The 15,658-nt window shown below is 47.3% G+C and overlaps 2 protein-coding genes across 2 annotated transcripts in view; one reads left to right on the top strand and one right to left on the bottom strand.

The window, feature by feature from the left end:
• RAD21L1 (RAD21 cohesin complex component like 1) overlaps window positions 1–10,198 on the bottom strand; it is a 744,671-nt gene extending 734,473 nt beyond the window's left edge. The window contains exons 1-2 of the mRNA XM_030213443.1: window positions 9,526–10,198; window positions 9,101–9,202 (exon numbers count right to left, since the gene is read on the bottom strand). The gene's annotated coding sequence lies outside the window, so the exon portion shown is untranslated. The remainder of the gene's footprint in view (window positions 1–9,100; window positions 9,203–9,525) is intronic.
• A 2,047-nt stretch (window positions 10,199–12,245) lies between these two features.
• The window catches only part of TMEM74B (transmembrane protein 74B), a 37,856-nt gene continuing 34,443 nt past the window's right edge, over window positions 12,246–15,658 (top strand). The window contains exon 1 of the mRNA XM_030213441.1: window positions 12,246–12,454. Within this exon, the coding sequence (XP_030069301.1) occupies window positions 12,246–12,454 (209 nt within the window). The remainder of the gene's footprint in view (window positions 12,455–15,658) is intronic.

Here is a 15,658-nt window from a genome sequence, read left to right as displayed (position 1 = left end):
GAATACTGGCCACGCAATCCTACTCTCTGCTTCCTATCTTTCAACCAGTTCTTAATCCATAATAATACCCTACCTCCGATTCCATGACTCTGCAATTTCTTCAGGAGTCTTTCGTGCGGCACTTTGTCAAACGCCTTCTGAAAATCCAGATATACAATATCAACCGGCTCCCCATTGTCCACATGTTTGCTTACCCCCTCAAAAAAATGCATTAGATTGGTGAGGCAAGACTTCCCTTCACTAAATCCGTGCTGACTTTGTCTCATCAGTCCATGTTTTTGTATATGCTCTGCAATTTTATTCTTAATAATAGCCTCCACCATCTTGCCCGGCACCGACGTCAGACTCACCGGTCTATAATTTCCCGGATCTCCTCTGGAACCCTTCTTAAAAATCGGAGTAACATTGGCTACCCTCCAGTCTTCCGGTACATAAGTACGAAAGGAATGCTGCTTGGGGGAGAAGTTCCTCTTGAAGGAAGAGGGGGCAGAGGAGCCCGACTTGCCCGGGCGATACCGACGGGCTTCCTGAAACCGTCCTTTGGAGGAACCGGGGCGAGCACCACTGGCCCGAGCCCTGACCTCTGGTAACCTCTTGCTCTTAGACGTGCCGAGATCGGTCACAATTTTGTCCAGCTCGACTCCAAAGAGCAGCTTGCCTTTAAAAGGCAACTTAGCCAGGCGAGACTTAGAGGCGTGGTCAGCAGACCAATGCTTCAGCCAAAGCCAACGCCGCGCAGAGACTGTCTGAGCCATACCTTTAGCTGAGGCTCTCAAGACATCATACAGCAAGTCTGCCAAATAAGCCAAGTCCGATTCCAGGGCCGGCCAATCAGCCCTCAAGGAAGGATCCGAGGGGGAAGCCCGCTGCACAATCGTCAGGCATGCCATGGCCACATAGGAGCCGCAAACTGAGGCCTGCAAACTTAAAGCAGCCACCTCGAAGGACGACCTTAAGGCCGCCTCCAATCTTCTGTCTTGGGCGTCCTTTAGGGCCGTGCCACCTTCCACCGGCAACGCCGTTTTCTTAGTCACCGCAGTGATTAAAGAATCCACGGTAGGCCAAAGAAAGGCCTCCCGTTCACCTTCAGGCAGAGGATAGAGGCGGGACATAGCCCTAGCCACTTTGAGGCTCGTTTCTGGGACATCCCATTGAGCCAAAATCAAGGTGCGCATGGCCTCAGGCACGTGGAAGGTTCTAGGCAGGCGCTTCGTCCCCAGCATAATGGCAGAGCCAACAGAGGCTGAGGGAGAGACGTCCTCCGGAGAGAAAATCTTCAATATGCTCATAGCCTGCACTAACAGGTTGGGCAAATCCTCTGAGCGAAAGATCCGCGCTGCAGAGGGGTCATCCACTCCATCCGAGCGGGAATCCGTCTCCTCCAAGGAAACCCCAAAGGACCGTTGGGAGAACTCAGATACGCTGCCCTCATCTACATCAGAGGAGACAGAGTCCTCTAGGGCCTGGAAATCCACCCCGAGGGCATTTGCTTCCGGAGGCCTCAACCCCTTTATCAGACAGGGGGGCAGGGGCAGCGTTTTGCATAAGAAAAGCCTGATGCAGCAGCAAAATGAACTCAGGGGAGAATCCCCCCGAACTGTGCACTTCTGCAGCTTGGGCCACAGCCCTAGACGCACCCTCAACCGGCGCTCGCAAGAGCGGGGGAGAAACATGCTGCGCATTCCAAAATGGCGTCCAGCGCGAAACTCCGAGGAGCCACGCGGGAAGAATGGCGCTTAACTTTAGCCGCTTTCTTACCGTCGCCCAAATCAAGGGCGACCATAGTATTAACTTCTCCCAGCTCGAGGGCGGCCCAAGAAGAAGCCGTCCGAGCAGAGTGGCCGGCCAACATGGAGTGGGCGAGCAGCGGGGGATGGGCGCTTATGGCGGGAAAAACCGCCGCACCGGAGGAAGAACCGGGACACTGACCGGACTCCAAACTGAAGCTCAACAAAGGCGATTCAGGCTTTGAAACCCCCGCATCCTCGCTAGACGCACACACGCGGACCGGGGAGCGAATCTTCGAGCCCTCGCCCTCCGACGCCATAGGCCACGTGGAGACCGAACGGGGAACCCCCTGCCCACTATAAAAAGGTAAAATTACCTGCTTCTCGCTCTGAGCTGTAACGAACTGGTGTCCCAGTGAGCAGCTGCAATAAACGCTGAAATAAACGTTGAAATAAACGCCCTTAAAGGACGTCCAAATTTTTTTTTTTTTTAAACGGAGCCAGCGGGAGGGGGGAGAAAAGGAGGAACCTGGCACCACTAGGTTTGCACTTGCTCAAGAAGAGCCCTCAACCCCAGGTACTCAACAAAACCTAAAAATTAGGCTTGGAGACCTAGCCAGAGCTGCTGCTGTGTGTGACCACCACCTGCTGAGATAGAGAACATACTGGGGAGTTTCCGGCAGCACATGACCACATATAGGGAGGCAAAAGGATTGCTCTCTATCTCCACCTGCTGGTAGATGGACACAACCCATCAGTCTATGGATTGATAAGCATGATGATATGGAAGCTGTTTTATGCACTGCTAATGTTATACAAATGTTCACCATGCTATGGACAACTTTTATACTTCTCAGTTGCTGTATAACACCCTATATCAAAAGTTTAGTACAACAGTTAATTGCAACTGCTTTAAGCAAGAAAGAACCTACAGGCCACTATGTCCTGTATGAACGCCTTATGGCTGATACCGAGCTTATTGCTGGAACAAAGGAAGATTATGTTCCTATGTATTTTCCAAAAACACTATAACTCAACAATGCCTTCATATACGATCTAGATCTATTACACTCAGAGATTTGCCATTATCTTGCTCTTAATTATAAGACTGCTGTTTAACCTGCAGTAGTTAATATTTGGCCAATATTAACCCTTTTTAAATGCTACAATGAAATATTTCTTCCCTAATACTACTAGTTTTTAGCTCTATTTACACAACCAAAATTTGACTAATGATTGGCTCTGTAATAATGATTAGTTGACTGCAGTCATATGTACTCAAATTTATTGATTCTTAATTGAATTCTCAAGTTTCCAAGTTTCACTCTGCCCCAGAGGGGTAATTGTAGGATAGTTAGGCCCCTTGGGTTGGTTATGGTAAATGGGGAATCCTGACGCTGCATTTCATTCAGCATATAGTTATGTATCCACATGCTGACTCTTGCTATGGCCTTGTCCCTCACTATTTCAGACCACCCATGTCACCTCAGATATATACAACTCCCCACAGGACTCTAGGAGCCCTCTGGAACAGATAGCCACATACTAGAAGTCACATGTGCCAGCCCCCTTCCTAGGGGCCCAGCAAGAGAGAAATGTAGAAATATGCTGTCACTTGCTCTCAGTGAAATACAGGCCAAGGGCTCAGGCTAAGAGCTAGGCCTCTAAAAATCAAAGATCATCTCTGACACAGATACATTTTACTGCAGCAAATGCTGAAGAAAGCAACTGAGGGTAGATAGAGGGAGGGGGAATCTGCTCTATCAACAGTGGTGAGACTGGCACCAGCAAGAAGTCATGAGCAAAGATGTTTTGGCTAGTGGAAGATAGTAGTGGGTCAGGTTCAAGTAGGGGAGCTGGAGGGAACTTGGAAGCATATCACATCATTTGTTGATACTTAGAGTTTGGAAACATGTGAAGTCATTGTTATCAACTGATAAGGGCCAAAGAGTTCTGGTGAGAAAGTTAGACTCCATATGGATGAATAGAGCCAGAAGGGTATAAAAAGGGCAGTCTGCAAGGGTATCGGAGCAGAAGGCTGAAGAGAGAGGACAGACTGCACCGGCTGTGTGTTGTGAAGCGCTGTTCCACCATGTTCCAGATATGAATGCCTAATTGCCTGTACTGCCTTGGGTGAGATGCTAATAAACTCTCTTCTTGTATCCCAGTGTGTCTTTCTAATTGTTGAGAGCATTTATACTCACGCTGTGTAAAATCCTATTGCTTCCCCTGCCCAAAGCCTTTTTATAGCCCCTAAGATATTCAATCTCCACTTAGGGACCTTTAGAGTGATGCGTATGTGATAAGGGATCAAGCGGGGGGAGGGGGACTGGGCCAATTCAAGACATCATGTGTCAGCTTTGCAGCCCCATGCTACTAGAATAGAAAACCAGTACACAACTTTTGCTGCAAGCCCTATTATTCAATTTATATAGTAATGAGCTGTTTTGCATGCATTGCATCTTGTGACTACATAACCCACAGTACCTCACATTAATGTGGGTTAATGAGCGTTATTTGCCCTGTAATGCATGTTAAAGAGCAATAACGTGCACTAGTGCCCTAATGCACCTTAGTAACTATCCCACTTAGTCCAATAAAAAAATTATCACCTTATTTTCTATTTTTTGTTTTTATTTATTAACCTTGAAAGTGATCTAACAGTTACCAAACTACTTTAGTGAAAAGATGCAACATCAAATAAAATCAACACAAATGATAAGGAAATTCCTACACCATCAAGCTTAAACAAAATGTAACGACAACACGTGTATATACAGAGGTACAAACACATTTAGGAAACTTAGGCAAATTTCAAAAATTATTAGGTGCCAAGGAAAATACTTTCTTCACTTTTTTGTTTCACTTTTGCTCAGTGCTGTTGCTGGTTTGTCTTTTTTCTTTCTCAAATGTTTCATTCTTTTTGTTAAGAGGTTTTCCTTTTCTAAACTTTAGGTATCATGCAAACTTTAGGCATCTAGATAGTCTTATGCCAAAGATATCAGCTTTCTGTATTCCTACATATTTAAATATACAACTCCAGGAAAACATAAAACAACTAGTGTGAAAGGCCCGTTTCAGAGAGGAATGAAACGGGTGCTAGCACCACTCCCCCCCCCCCCCCCCCGATGTCTGCGAGTGTGTGTGAATGACTGTGTGACACATAGAGAGTGAATGTGATACAGTGTGAGACATAGTATGAGAGAGGAAGACACTGTGAGAGTGTGTGTGTGTGTGACAGAGATACCTGTCCCCTCAGGACCCCCTCCCCCCTCTCAGGTCTCAGGACCCCCTCCCCCTCTGCATTCCCCTCCCCTCCCTTGTGGTCTCAGGACCCCCTGCCTCTCCCCCCCCCCCCCCCTGTGTGGTTGGCAGCACCGTGTGTGTGTGTGTGAGAGAGAGAGAGAGATTGAGTCTAGATGTGAGTGTGTCTGTAAAAGTGAATGTGTGTGTGATTGTTATCTCTCCCCTGCCCCCTCCATCCGCCCAGCTATTCTCCTGTCTCCCCTGCATCCCCTCCAGCTACCCAGCGATTCTCCTCTACCCCTGCCCCCCCTTTTGCCATCCATCGATTCTCCTCTCCCCTGCAGAGTGAATGTGTAGAAAGAGTGTTGTTGGCTTCTGAAAGTGGCAAGCCTGTCTGAGTCCTGCACTTTATTTTTAACTGGCAGCAGCAGCAGCAGTCTGGAAAATAGGGGATACAGAAGAGGTCAGTTGTCAAGAAAAGCATCAAGTAACTCCCATTTCTCTGTACACCAGTTTTACGATTTCTACTTGCAAGGGCTATTTAATGCTAGTTCTCCGGGGAAGGAAGAGAATAAGCTGAGAGAGGCAGAGATGCAAGTCCCTGGTGTTGCTTTAAATGTAAAGGGAGGGAGGGAGCGGTTGACCTTCCCTGCACTCATTTTCTCTGACACAGCCATGCTCTGACGATACAGCGGGGGGAGGGGAGCAACCCGGGCAGCAGAGTCAGCAGGAGAGGAGCGTGTTTCCCTACTCCTTAGTCCTGCCTGTGATTCGTGAAACCGGATATCTACACCACCACGCAAAACAGAAGTGAGGCTTCATTAGAACGTTGGTGGTGCCTTTTATATATATAGATAACACACAGCCTGACAAAATTACATAAGACACTTGATAAATAGCTGAAAAGCCTAAACTCTGTATGCATAATAATAATCAAGAATGAAGCTGTAACATACGTGAAGGGGCATTTTCGATATGACGTCTAAGTTCGACTTTGGATGTTTTATTAAAAACGTCCAAAATCTAAATAGAAAAGGTCATTTTCAAAAAAGAAAAACGTCTATTTTTTTTTCCCGAAAATACTGTTTTGAACAAGGTTTTGTGATCTGGACATTGTTTTTTTAGGTCCATTAAAAAAAAAAAACGTCCAAGTGCAAAACGCACAAAATCAAGCCATTAGGAAGAGCCAGAATTTTTAGTAGACTGGTCCCCCAGACATCCCAGAAGATAAATGGGGCACTGAAGTAGACTTCAAAAACATGCTCCCAGTACACATCTCACCGTTGCTCCCTTATTTGGTCTGCTAAGCCCCTCCAAAACCCACTACCCCCAACTAAACACCACTGCAGTAGCCGTTATGGTTGAAGGGGTCACCAATATGTGGGTACAGTGGGTTTCTGGTGAGCTTTGGAGGGCTCACAGTTTCCACCACAAATGAGACAAGTAGAGGAAGATAGGGAGCTCAGTTTCCCATGCCATGGGGCACTGTACTGACCACTACACTACTCCAGGAACCTGCATGCTGCTCTAATAGACCTGGCTCTAACATCTGAGGCTGTCATAGAGCTTGTAAGTCATATTTTTATTCACATTTTTGGGGGGTGAGAGGGGATCAGTGACCACTGAGGGGGGTATTGGGGAATCACCCGATTCCCTCCAGTGGTCATCTGGTCATTTAGGGCACCCTTTTGTGCCTTATTCGTTATAAAGACAGGTCTAGCTCAAAACATCTTAGTTTTAGTCCTGGACAGTTTTGTTTTGTTCCATTATGGCTGTAAAACATCCAAGTCTTAGGAATGCTCAGATCCCGCTGCTAACCCACCCCCTTGTGTTTTGAACTAACTTATGACAGACTTCATAGAAAAACGTCTAAAAATTGGGTTTGAAAATACTGATTTGGACGTTTTTGTGAGAAAAACGTCCAAATGCTGCTTTCTGCCACTTCTTAGACGTTTTTCTCTTTTGAAAATAAGCTCAATAGCAAACAATGGCAGATAAAGAACAAGCCTGGGTACATTTAATTCAATTTCCATATTCCACAACCTATTATAAGCTCAGGGGGGGATTACAAAATTGAGTTAAAACATTATAGATCCAACTCCCATATGCAATCTGACACCAACTCCCCTTTCCCCCATGTCTTCCACTGAAACTTAAACCTTCTCCTACCTCTTTAAGAAGTCTGGGTTTTAACCGTGTTCTGTACATACAGGTTACACCAGCCTTCCTGAAAATCCAATGCTATTGCATCACTTCTATTTAGTGTTATAAAAGTCATTATGGACTGTATCTGCTGCTTCATGCACACTACCCTGACATTTTCATGGAAGCACAATAGAGTCATACTGCAGTTTTTAGTACTGTTGCTGAACGCAGGTTACATCAGTGATTCTTGCCACCAGGGATCCTTTATTTATCTCATGCTTGTTTTGAAATCCATTATTATTTTTGACTCAACCATCTCCTCTGAAAGGGCATTCTAGGCATCCACATTTTGGAGGTAATTTAATTGTGCGGGGTTTTACATGCTGAAAGATCATGTTTTTGCACAGACCATCCACATGCACATTTGTTTCTACAATATGCAAGCACAAGCCTAGAGTACACACACACACAACTCTGAAGTAGGTGTAAATGTGTGTGCTACTACTACTACTACTTGACATTTCTAAAGCGCTACTAGGGTTACGCAGCGCTGTACAATTTAACCTAGAAGGACAGTCCCTGCTCAAAGGAGCTTACAATCTATAGGACAAATGTACAGTCATTCAAATAGGGGCAGTCTAGATTTCCTGAAAGGTATAAAGGTTAGGTGCCGAAAGCAACATTGAAGAGGTGGGCTTTAAGCAAGGATTTGAAGATGGGTAGGGAGGGGGCTTGGCGTAAGGGCTCAGGAAGTTTATTCCAAGCAAAGGGTGAGGCGAGGCAGAATGAGCGGAGCCTGGAGTTGGCGGTGGTGGAGAAGGGTACTGAGAGGAGGGATTTGTCCTGTGAGCGGAGGTTACGGGCGGGAACGTAAGGGGAAATGAGGGTAGAGAGGTAATGAGGGGCTGCAGACTGAGTGCATTTGTAGGTAAGAAGGAGAAGCTTGAACTGTATGCGGTATCTGATTGGAAGCCAGTGAAGTGACCTGAGAAGTGTGCTACTGGGGGACTGGTTCTGGGTGTCTGTTTTATAAGGACATATATAGTTCCTTCACAAAAATAAGAATACGTGCCCTTTTGGACTACCCTGAGCCTCTTTTCATGAAAAACAAAAACATTTCCTATGGTTGTGCCCACGTCTTCCCACCTTCTAGTTTCAGACCATAACCTTTAATTCTGTAGCCCACTGCTCCCTCATCTCCAGTACATATTATTAGATTGTAAACGCTCAACTCATATGACTTTTGATGTAAATTCACCCCATTCTGGTCATTTTTCTCTGAACCACCTCTAAAATATCTCCACCTTTGCATGTAATAATTTTTTTAAAAAGTGCCCCTGCGTATGATATATACTGTGATATACATACGCAGGGCATTATGTCTATTTGCTCATTAGTATTTTTCTAGGTATCACTATGCAAGATTCTAATGTACATGATGTTACTTATACAGCTTCATTGGTTTTATGCTCAATTCACTCCTGGAAGTTTGTACACTCATTTTACATCTTGCCCTACTTGATACAAATCCCAAGAAAAACAAAATACATAGAATAGTCTCAGTGGTGGTTGTTTAAGCCAAAAACAGTAACAGAGTTTATAAAAGCACCAAAGGGCCACAAACAATCCTTAGTTACAACAATAAAGCAGGTATCACATGTGGTTTACCTACTGCAAAAGAAACTAGACACTTCATTTCATTCTACCATATTCTGTTTCAGTGACTATTAATATTGGTCCCTGTATTCTTCCCCATGTGCTCTGAAAGTTCAGTGTTTTCCTGAACGAAATTAAACAAGGAAACAAGTGCTACACAAAGGACCCACCAAATAGCAAACAAAAAGTAAATACCAAAGGAATTTTTGTTATTTATTTGGTAGTACTTTTGTGAAACATTTGTTTCTAACTTCTTTGTTGATTTGCTTCGCTTTTAATTTTTGATCAATTTAAACTCAGTTTTTAATTAAGTTAATTTCGTATACCTAAAATTGTGGTTTCCAATCTTTGGTGTTATGTTGCTGAAGATGTCTGATAGCTTACTCCTTTTGGGTCTTATTCCAAATGGACTTTTCCCCATTCGGTGCCTATGGAAAAAATAGTGTACTGAATAATACTTTTAGCACCAGATGTACTAGGGTTTTTTTTTTGTTTTGTTACATTTGTACCCCCGCGCTTTCCCACTCATGGCTGGCTCAATGCGGCTTACATGGGGCAATGGAGGGTTAAGTGACTTGCCCAGAGTCACAAGGAGCTGCTTGTGCCTGAAGTGGGAATTGAACTCAGTTCCCTTCCCCAGTACCAAAGTCCACCACCTTAACCACTAGGCCACTCCTCCATTTTGTGTTTCGGGGGGGGGGGGGGGATGATACATCTACCCTCAGAAAGTTTACTCATAGTTTAACCACACCTGATTCCATGTAATTTAATCTCTTCAGCAGCAAAATAGTCTTCTATTGATGCCTCACTTTCTTGTCAATTTCCTCCCAGCTTCTGCTTTACGCCAATTCCCTGAACTGGGTACCAAAAAAGGCCGGCGATGCTGGCATAGACAAACAGAACCAGCTCTTTGGCGGCCCAGGGAATCTGTGAGATGCAGAGAAATACTTTCCTGCTCTGTTCGGCTCTGACTGTCACTGAGAGTGTCCACGCGACTCAAAGGCGCACAAAGGGATTTTGTCCAACTCAGAGGAATGTCGAGGGGGTCAACCCGGTTCCGAATTAGCCCAAGAGACTCAACCTGGCTCCGGATCACACCAAGAGGTTCCCCACGCCGCCGGATCACGTCGAGGGGCTCCTTCCTGTTAATCCTAAGTGGCTCTTTTCGATTTAGAGCAATACACAGGGGCTCTTTCCTGATTAGTGAAATCCCCAGCGGTTCCTTTCTGTTGAGAGGAATATTAAGGGGCTTTTCCCGGCTAAGGGAAATATTAAGAGATTGCTTTCTGCCTAAAGAAACCGCCAGAGGCTCTTTCCTGGACAGAGAAACTCCGAGGGTCGCCCTACGATTTAAGGAGACGGCGAGAGGGTCTTTCCTCCTCAGGGAGATGATGCTATCATGCGACTCTGACCGGGAGGGGACGGGCTTCAACGGGAGGCAACTAGGGGCCGCGCAAGCCCGCTCCCAGCTCCGTACGCGCGACAAACCTAAGGGCTCCTTCCTGCACCGAGGGACGCTCAGGGGTTCGGCCCGAGTTCGGGCCACGCTCAGAGGCTCGGCCCGGGTGCGGCTCACGCCAAGCGGTTCGGCCCGGGCCCGGCTCACACTCAGGGGGTCTCTCCTGGTTCGGAAGATGTTGAGAGACTCGGAGCGAGGCACACAGGGAGGCTGCGGCCGGGGCACACCAAGAGGCTCGGCCCGGGGCACACACGACTGCTGCGTCCGGCTCTGGATACCCAGCGGCTCTTTTCTGCTAAGGGAGATACCGAGGGACTGACTGCGGTTCCTGGACACTGCCAGAGGCCGAGGTCGGCTGAGTGAGATACCGAGCGGCTCTTTCCGTCGAAGGGACACCCCAAGGGCCGCTTTTCTGTTCAGAGAGACCCCGAGCGGTTCCGACTTGCGCAAAGAAATTCCGCGCGATTCCCCTTGGCTCTGAGGGGCTGTGAGGGGCACCGGGAGATTCCCGGCGACTCCCCGGGAGATGCCGGATTTCGGCGGGGGATACCCGGGGCCTCCGGCCGGCTCCAGCTCTGCGGCTCCCACCTCTCACTTTGACGCCTTCACGCGCTCCGGCGATTGCGCACAGCGGCAGGCTGGCCTGGCAGCGTGACGCGTGCTTCCCAGACAAAAGATGCGCGGAGCAACGGTTGGTGAGGCCCCTGGCTGCGCGAGGCGGGAAAAGGGCGGGATGGAGTGAGTGAGCGCGTGGTGACCCAGCGTACAGATTGGACACCTGGTGCGGGGCCTAGCTGTTCCGGACCGGTGTGTGGAAGGACTGATGGGGTAGGCGGCACCTTCGGGGCGAGTAAGTCAGGTTCGTATGAGAACCGCTCCTCCAGGGCTGGACTTAGGCATACCTGAAAGATGAACTATAGTCCAACTGCTTCTAGGAGGCGTGGGCCTGACCACTGGTACTTTAGCGGCCCTGCTTCCAAACATAGGTGCCAACTGTTCAAAATCATTGTGAGTACTAAACACAACGCAAATTACCCCTCACCTGACACAATGAAGGCATTTGCTCAATATTGGATTGCTCAGCACCCATTGCACACACAGACCTGGATCTGCGGTTCCAAACTTACTAGGAGTTATTGTCATGAGGCAGACTATAAAGGATAACGTTTGTAGTGAGTGGTCTCTTCCCCCCCCCCCCCCCCCCCCCCCCCCTCCTATCCACCATTTCTTGCCTGTTTAATAGGGAAGAAATGAAAGCCACTGCTAATACAGAAGGAACCTTTGTCAAGTCCTGAAAGGAATATTGGAACAGAGTGTTGAAATTCCCATCAGTTAAGGTGCCATGACCAGAAAAGAAGTATTGACTGTGGAATCTATTGTGGAGCCTGTGGAATTTGGGAGTTGTTTACTGTATATGTCTTCAGTAAAATGGGTGATTGATATAAAGAATTTAAAGATTAACTGATCCTAAGGTTTGGATCCAAGTGAGGGCAGTGCTGCTGTGAAAGAGGTCCAGTAGAAGACCATGAGAAACTAGAGAAGTTTCTGTTAGTGAGTTCTGGTAGGAGACCAAGGAGAAGTGGAGAGTTTGTGTCAGTGTTTTAAAAGAGTTATTACATTCTTCTTTTGAAGAGAGCTGTAACTTTGGAGGGAATGAGCTGTGAATATTATCTCTTATCTGTAATTGCTCAACCAGAATGTACTATACAGGACCTTGAGCCTAGACATGAAACCAGGCAGAAGGGAGGAAAGGTGTGTGTAGTGTAGCCAAAGAAGATGTATGCTGTAAATATTGCAAGCAATGTGTGAGAAAGAGGGAAGTATATTGTTTTTTTCGAGAACAAGCAGGCTATCGTGTTCTCACAGCTGGGTGACGTCATCTGACGGAGCCTGTTGCAGGCACTGCTGGGTGACGTCATCTGACGGAGCCTGTTGCAGGCACTGATTTCACGGTCCGGGTAAGGTGAGCCCTTGTGCTGTTCCTAGAGCAGAAGTATAGGCCAGCAGGCGTCATGACCTCGGTTCCAGGAGGAGCTGTCCATAATCCCAGTTCTTCGCCTGTGGTGACCGCCGTTCCCCAGCGGTTGAGCCCCTGGGTGCTGGTGGCCGGCAGGATTTATGGATGCCAGGACAGGAAGCAGGAACAGACTTGGCTTCGCAGGAACATGAACCACAAACAGACTAGGCAGCTAGCGCAAGAAGGTCGGTCAGGTCCAGACAGGTAGACACCTACCTAGCAGAGGTAGGGTCAGGCTTCAGATCCGGGCAGGTGGCTAGCAGAGGCAATGTCTCTATTTTATTTTTTATATTTTTTTAAATACATTTTGGCTGGAGAAAGGAAATTTTATCTCCCCTGAATAACTCTCCTCATGCTCTGTGATTGGAACTTGAAGAGGAGAAACCAATCTGGCTGCTCATGGTATACAGAGCACCTCACAACAACACATCTGTGCAAGAACTCCCAGACCTGATTACTTAAGTGACCATGAATTACCCTAGGCTGGTGATCATGGGAGACTTCAATCTACACATCAAAACCCCAGATACCACCACTACAGCTGCCTTTCTGGACACGATGACAGCACTAGGATTTACACAGATGATCAATTCTCCAACCCACGAAAAGGGTCACATACTAGACCTGGTATTCTACAAAGGGGTGGATATCCCAGAATTCTGAGATAAGATTATTGAAATAACACCCATATCATGGTCAGACCATTTTCTAATTAAATTCTCCCTAAGTGACCACACGAAACAAATGGCACCTCCCAGAGTTTGGAACAAGATCAGAGACAAAAGAAAGCTGACCACTGAGAATTTCCTAGAGGCCTTGGACTATCCACATGTAGAAGAAAAGACAACAACAGTGTCAGAACAAGTTGACATCTGGAATACACACTTAGCCAACACTTTACAGAAAACAGCGTTGCGTACATCTAGTAGCGCTATAGAAATTATAAGTAGTAGTAGTAAAACAGCACCACTAAAATAAGGTCTAATGCCCCACTCACAAACTTTCACCTTTGTTTTCTCCAGAACTTCGGATCCTTAAACGCAAAGGATGAAAACTGGAAAGGAGATGGTGCAAATCTCGCCTGGATGAAGACAGGCTAAACTGCAGGAAGCACATGGCAAAGGACCGCCAAGCCTTAACAGCAACCAAAAACAATATTTCTCTCAATGCATTGCACAGGCTGCCAATTCAACCAAGCAGCTGTTCAGTATAGTAAACAGCCTACTGCAACCGTCACAACAGAACCAGCCTGCCCAGTCTAAACTGAGCTGCAATGATTTTGTTGCCTATGTACAGCGCTGCGTATGCCTTGTAGCGCTATAGAAATGATAAATAGTAGTAGTAGTAGTAGTATTTTGCCAACAAAATTAAAAGTCTCTGCCAGGGTTTACAGGCAATCCCACCCAGTCCCCAACCAGTCAACCAGGGGTGCACAAACTCGCCCCCTCCTAACAGAGACAGATGGAACACTTTTAACCTAATGACAGAGGAGAGCCTTGACAAAATCCTAAGAGACCTTCGACCAATTGTCACGCTTCTCATGGAAGCACTGGGTTGTGAGCCCTTGGACCACTGCCGTGCAGCGGCAGTGGCAGGCAAAATCACCTCCAAACCAGAGACAAGGCAAAACAGGACTGGAACCCCGTACTGGAGTTGCAGCAGAGGCAAACAAGCTGGAACAGGCAGAGCAGAAACAGCTAGACCTCACCTGGTTTGACTGCCGTTCCCCGAGAGTTGAGCCCCCAGGTGCAAGCAGTCGGCAGGACTTTCAGGACAGGGCAGGAACTGAAGTGGAGGAGTGGCCTAGTGGTTAGGGTGGTGGACTTTGGTCCTGAGGAACTGAGTTCGATTCCCGGCACAGGCAGCTCCTTGTGACTCTGGGCAAGTCACTTAACCCTCCATTGCCTGCCGCATTGAGCCTGCCATGAGTGGGAAAGTGCGGGGTACAAATGTAACAAAAAAAAAATACCAACAGGAAACCCACGGGATCTAGAATACCCAAGGGAGGCTAGGCAGAATACTAGAGTAGGACCCTCAAACAAATACCACACTAGGTAGAAGCAGACAGGGTTAGAATCAAGACAGGGTTGCAGGGCTATGGCTGGAGCTCCAGTAGCGGAGAAGTATAGGCAGAGACCAGGACCATGGCTGAAGCTCCAGCAGCTAGAAATACAGGCAGGGAGCAGGGCTATGGTTGGAGCTCCGGTAGCTGAGAAATACAGGCAGAGGACAGGACTATGGCTGAAGCTCCAGCAGCTAGAAATACAGGCAGGGAGCAGGGCTATGGCTGAAGCTCCAGTAGCTGAGAAATACAGGCAGAGGACAGGACTATGGCTGAAGCTCCAGCAGCTAGAAATACAGGCAGGGAGCAGGGCTATACTGAAAGCTGCCAAGCAGCCACTAATAAAGAAACCCAAGCCAGGAATACAGACCAGAGGCAAGACTAGGAAATAAGCAATAGAACCAAAACTAGCTACACACAGACTAACTAGAATTAAGCTACACACAAGCTAACTAGAATACAAGCAAGAAACTCAGACTAGAACTGGACTAGGCAGAAGTGCACAGTGCACTCCAACATACCAGGGACCTTAGACAATGCAAAGGCAAAGCAGAGAGTTTCCAAATGGCTAATAAGCTCAGCAGCAGCTGAGATTCAGCTGCAGCAGTCACAAGGCAGCTACGAGTGCTGTGCAGGCTCAAACAAGACAAGCACGTCTGGCAGGCCGGAAGATCCGGACTGGACTGGGCTGAAGTCTGGAACGGGAAACAGCACACAGACAATCCAATAAAGCCACCAGGTCTGGCCACCAGAGGGCAAGAGGAACACAAACCAAAACACAGGCAGAAAGCATACTGAAGCACAGAGAGGCTTAACACACACAGGTGCAGTATTGTGGAGTAATCAGAGCCATGCTGGAAGCAGCCAGCACACAGAGACAGAACTAACTCAGGAAAAAACAGACAGAAGCCAGCTCAGAAGCTGACCACTGGAAATAAGGTGAGCCTGAGAGGGGTCACGACCACAATTGTGGCAGCCACCCAATACCACTGACCTCTACCCACGCCACACCACTCCTCCCAAAAGTGAGGTTATTCTGAAGGTACATCCACCAATTCATGACACTTGTACCACCTTCTGTGAGACATTTAACAGGGTTTTTCACACTCCTATTACAGCTGGCTTCAACAGAACTGCTTCTGTCTGTGACATTTCACTCAGTCTGCCACTTTCCACTGGCTGCACTAGGTTCATGAAGTACCCACGCTAATGGCAAATCATACGCTGGCCCAACACTCAAAATATGCTACCTAGCAAACAAATAAGACTCTGTTCATATGCAAATGTACAAGCCCTCCGGTTGAGCCTGCTACACACTGGTGTTTTAACTGGGCAACAACATTTGT

Source organism: Microcaecilia unicolor, chromosome 8 (assembly GCF_901765095.1).
Source record: "Microcaecilia unicolor chromosome 8, aMicUni1.1, whole genome shotgun sequence".
NCBI lineage: Eukaryota > Metazoa > Chordata > Amphibia > Gymnophiona > Siphonopidae > Microcaecilia > Microcaecilia unicolor.
The sequence above is the reverse complement of the archived record's forward strand: the minus strand, read 5'-3'. Positions and strand labels throughout refer to the sequence as shown.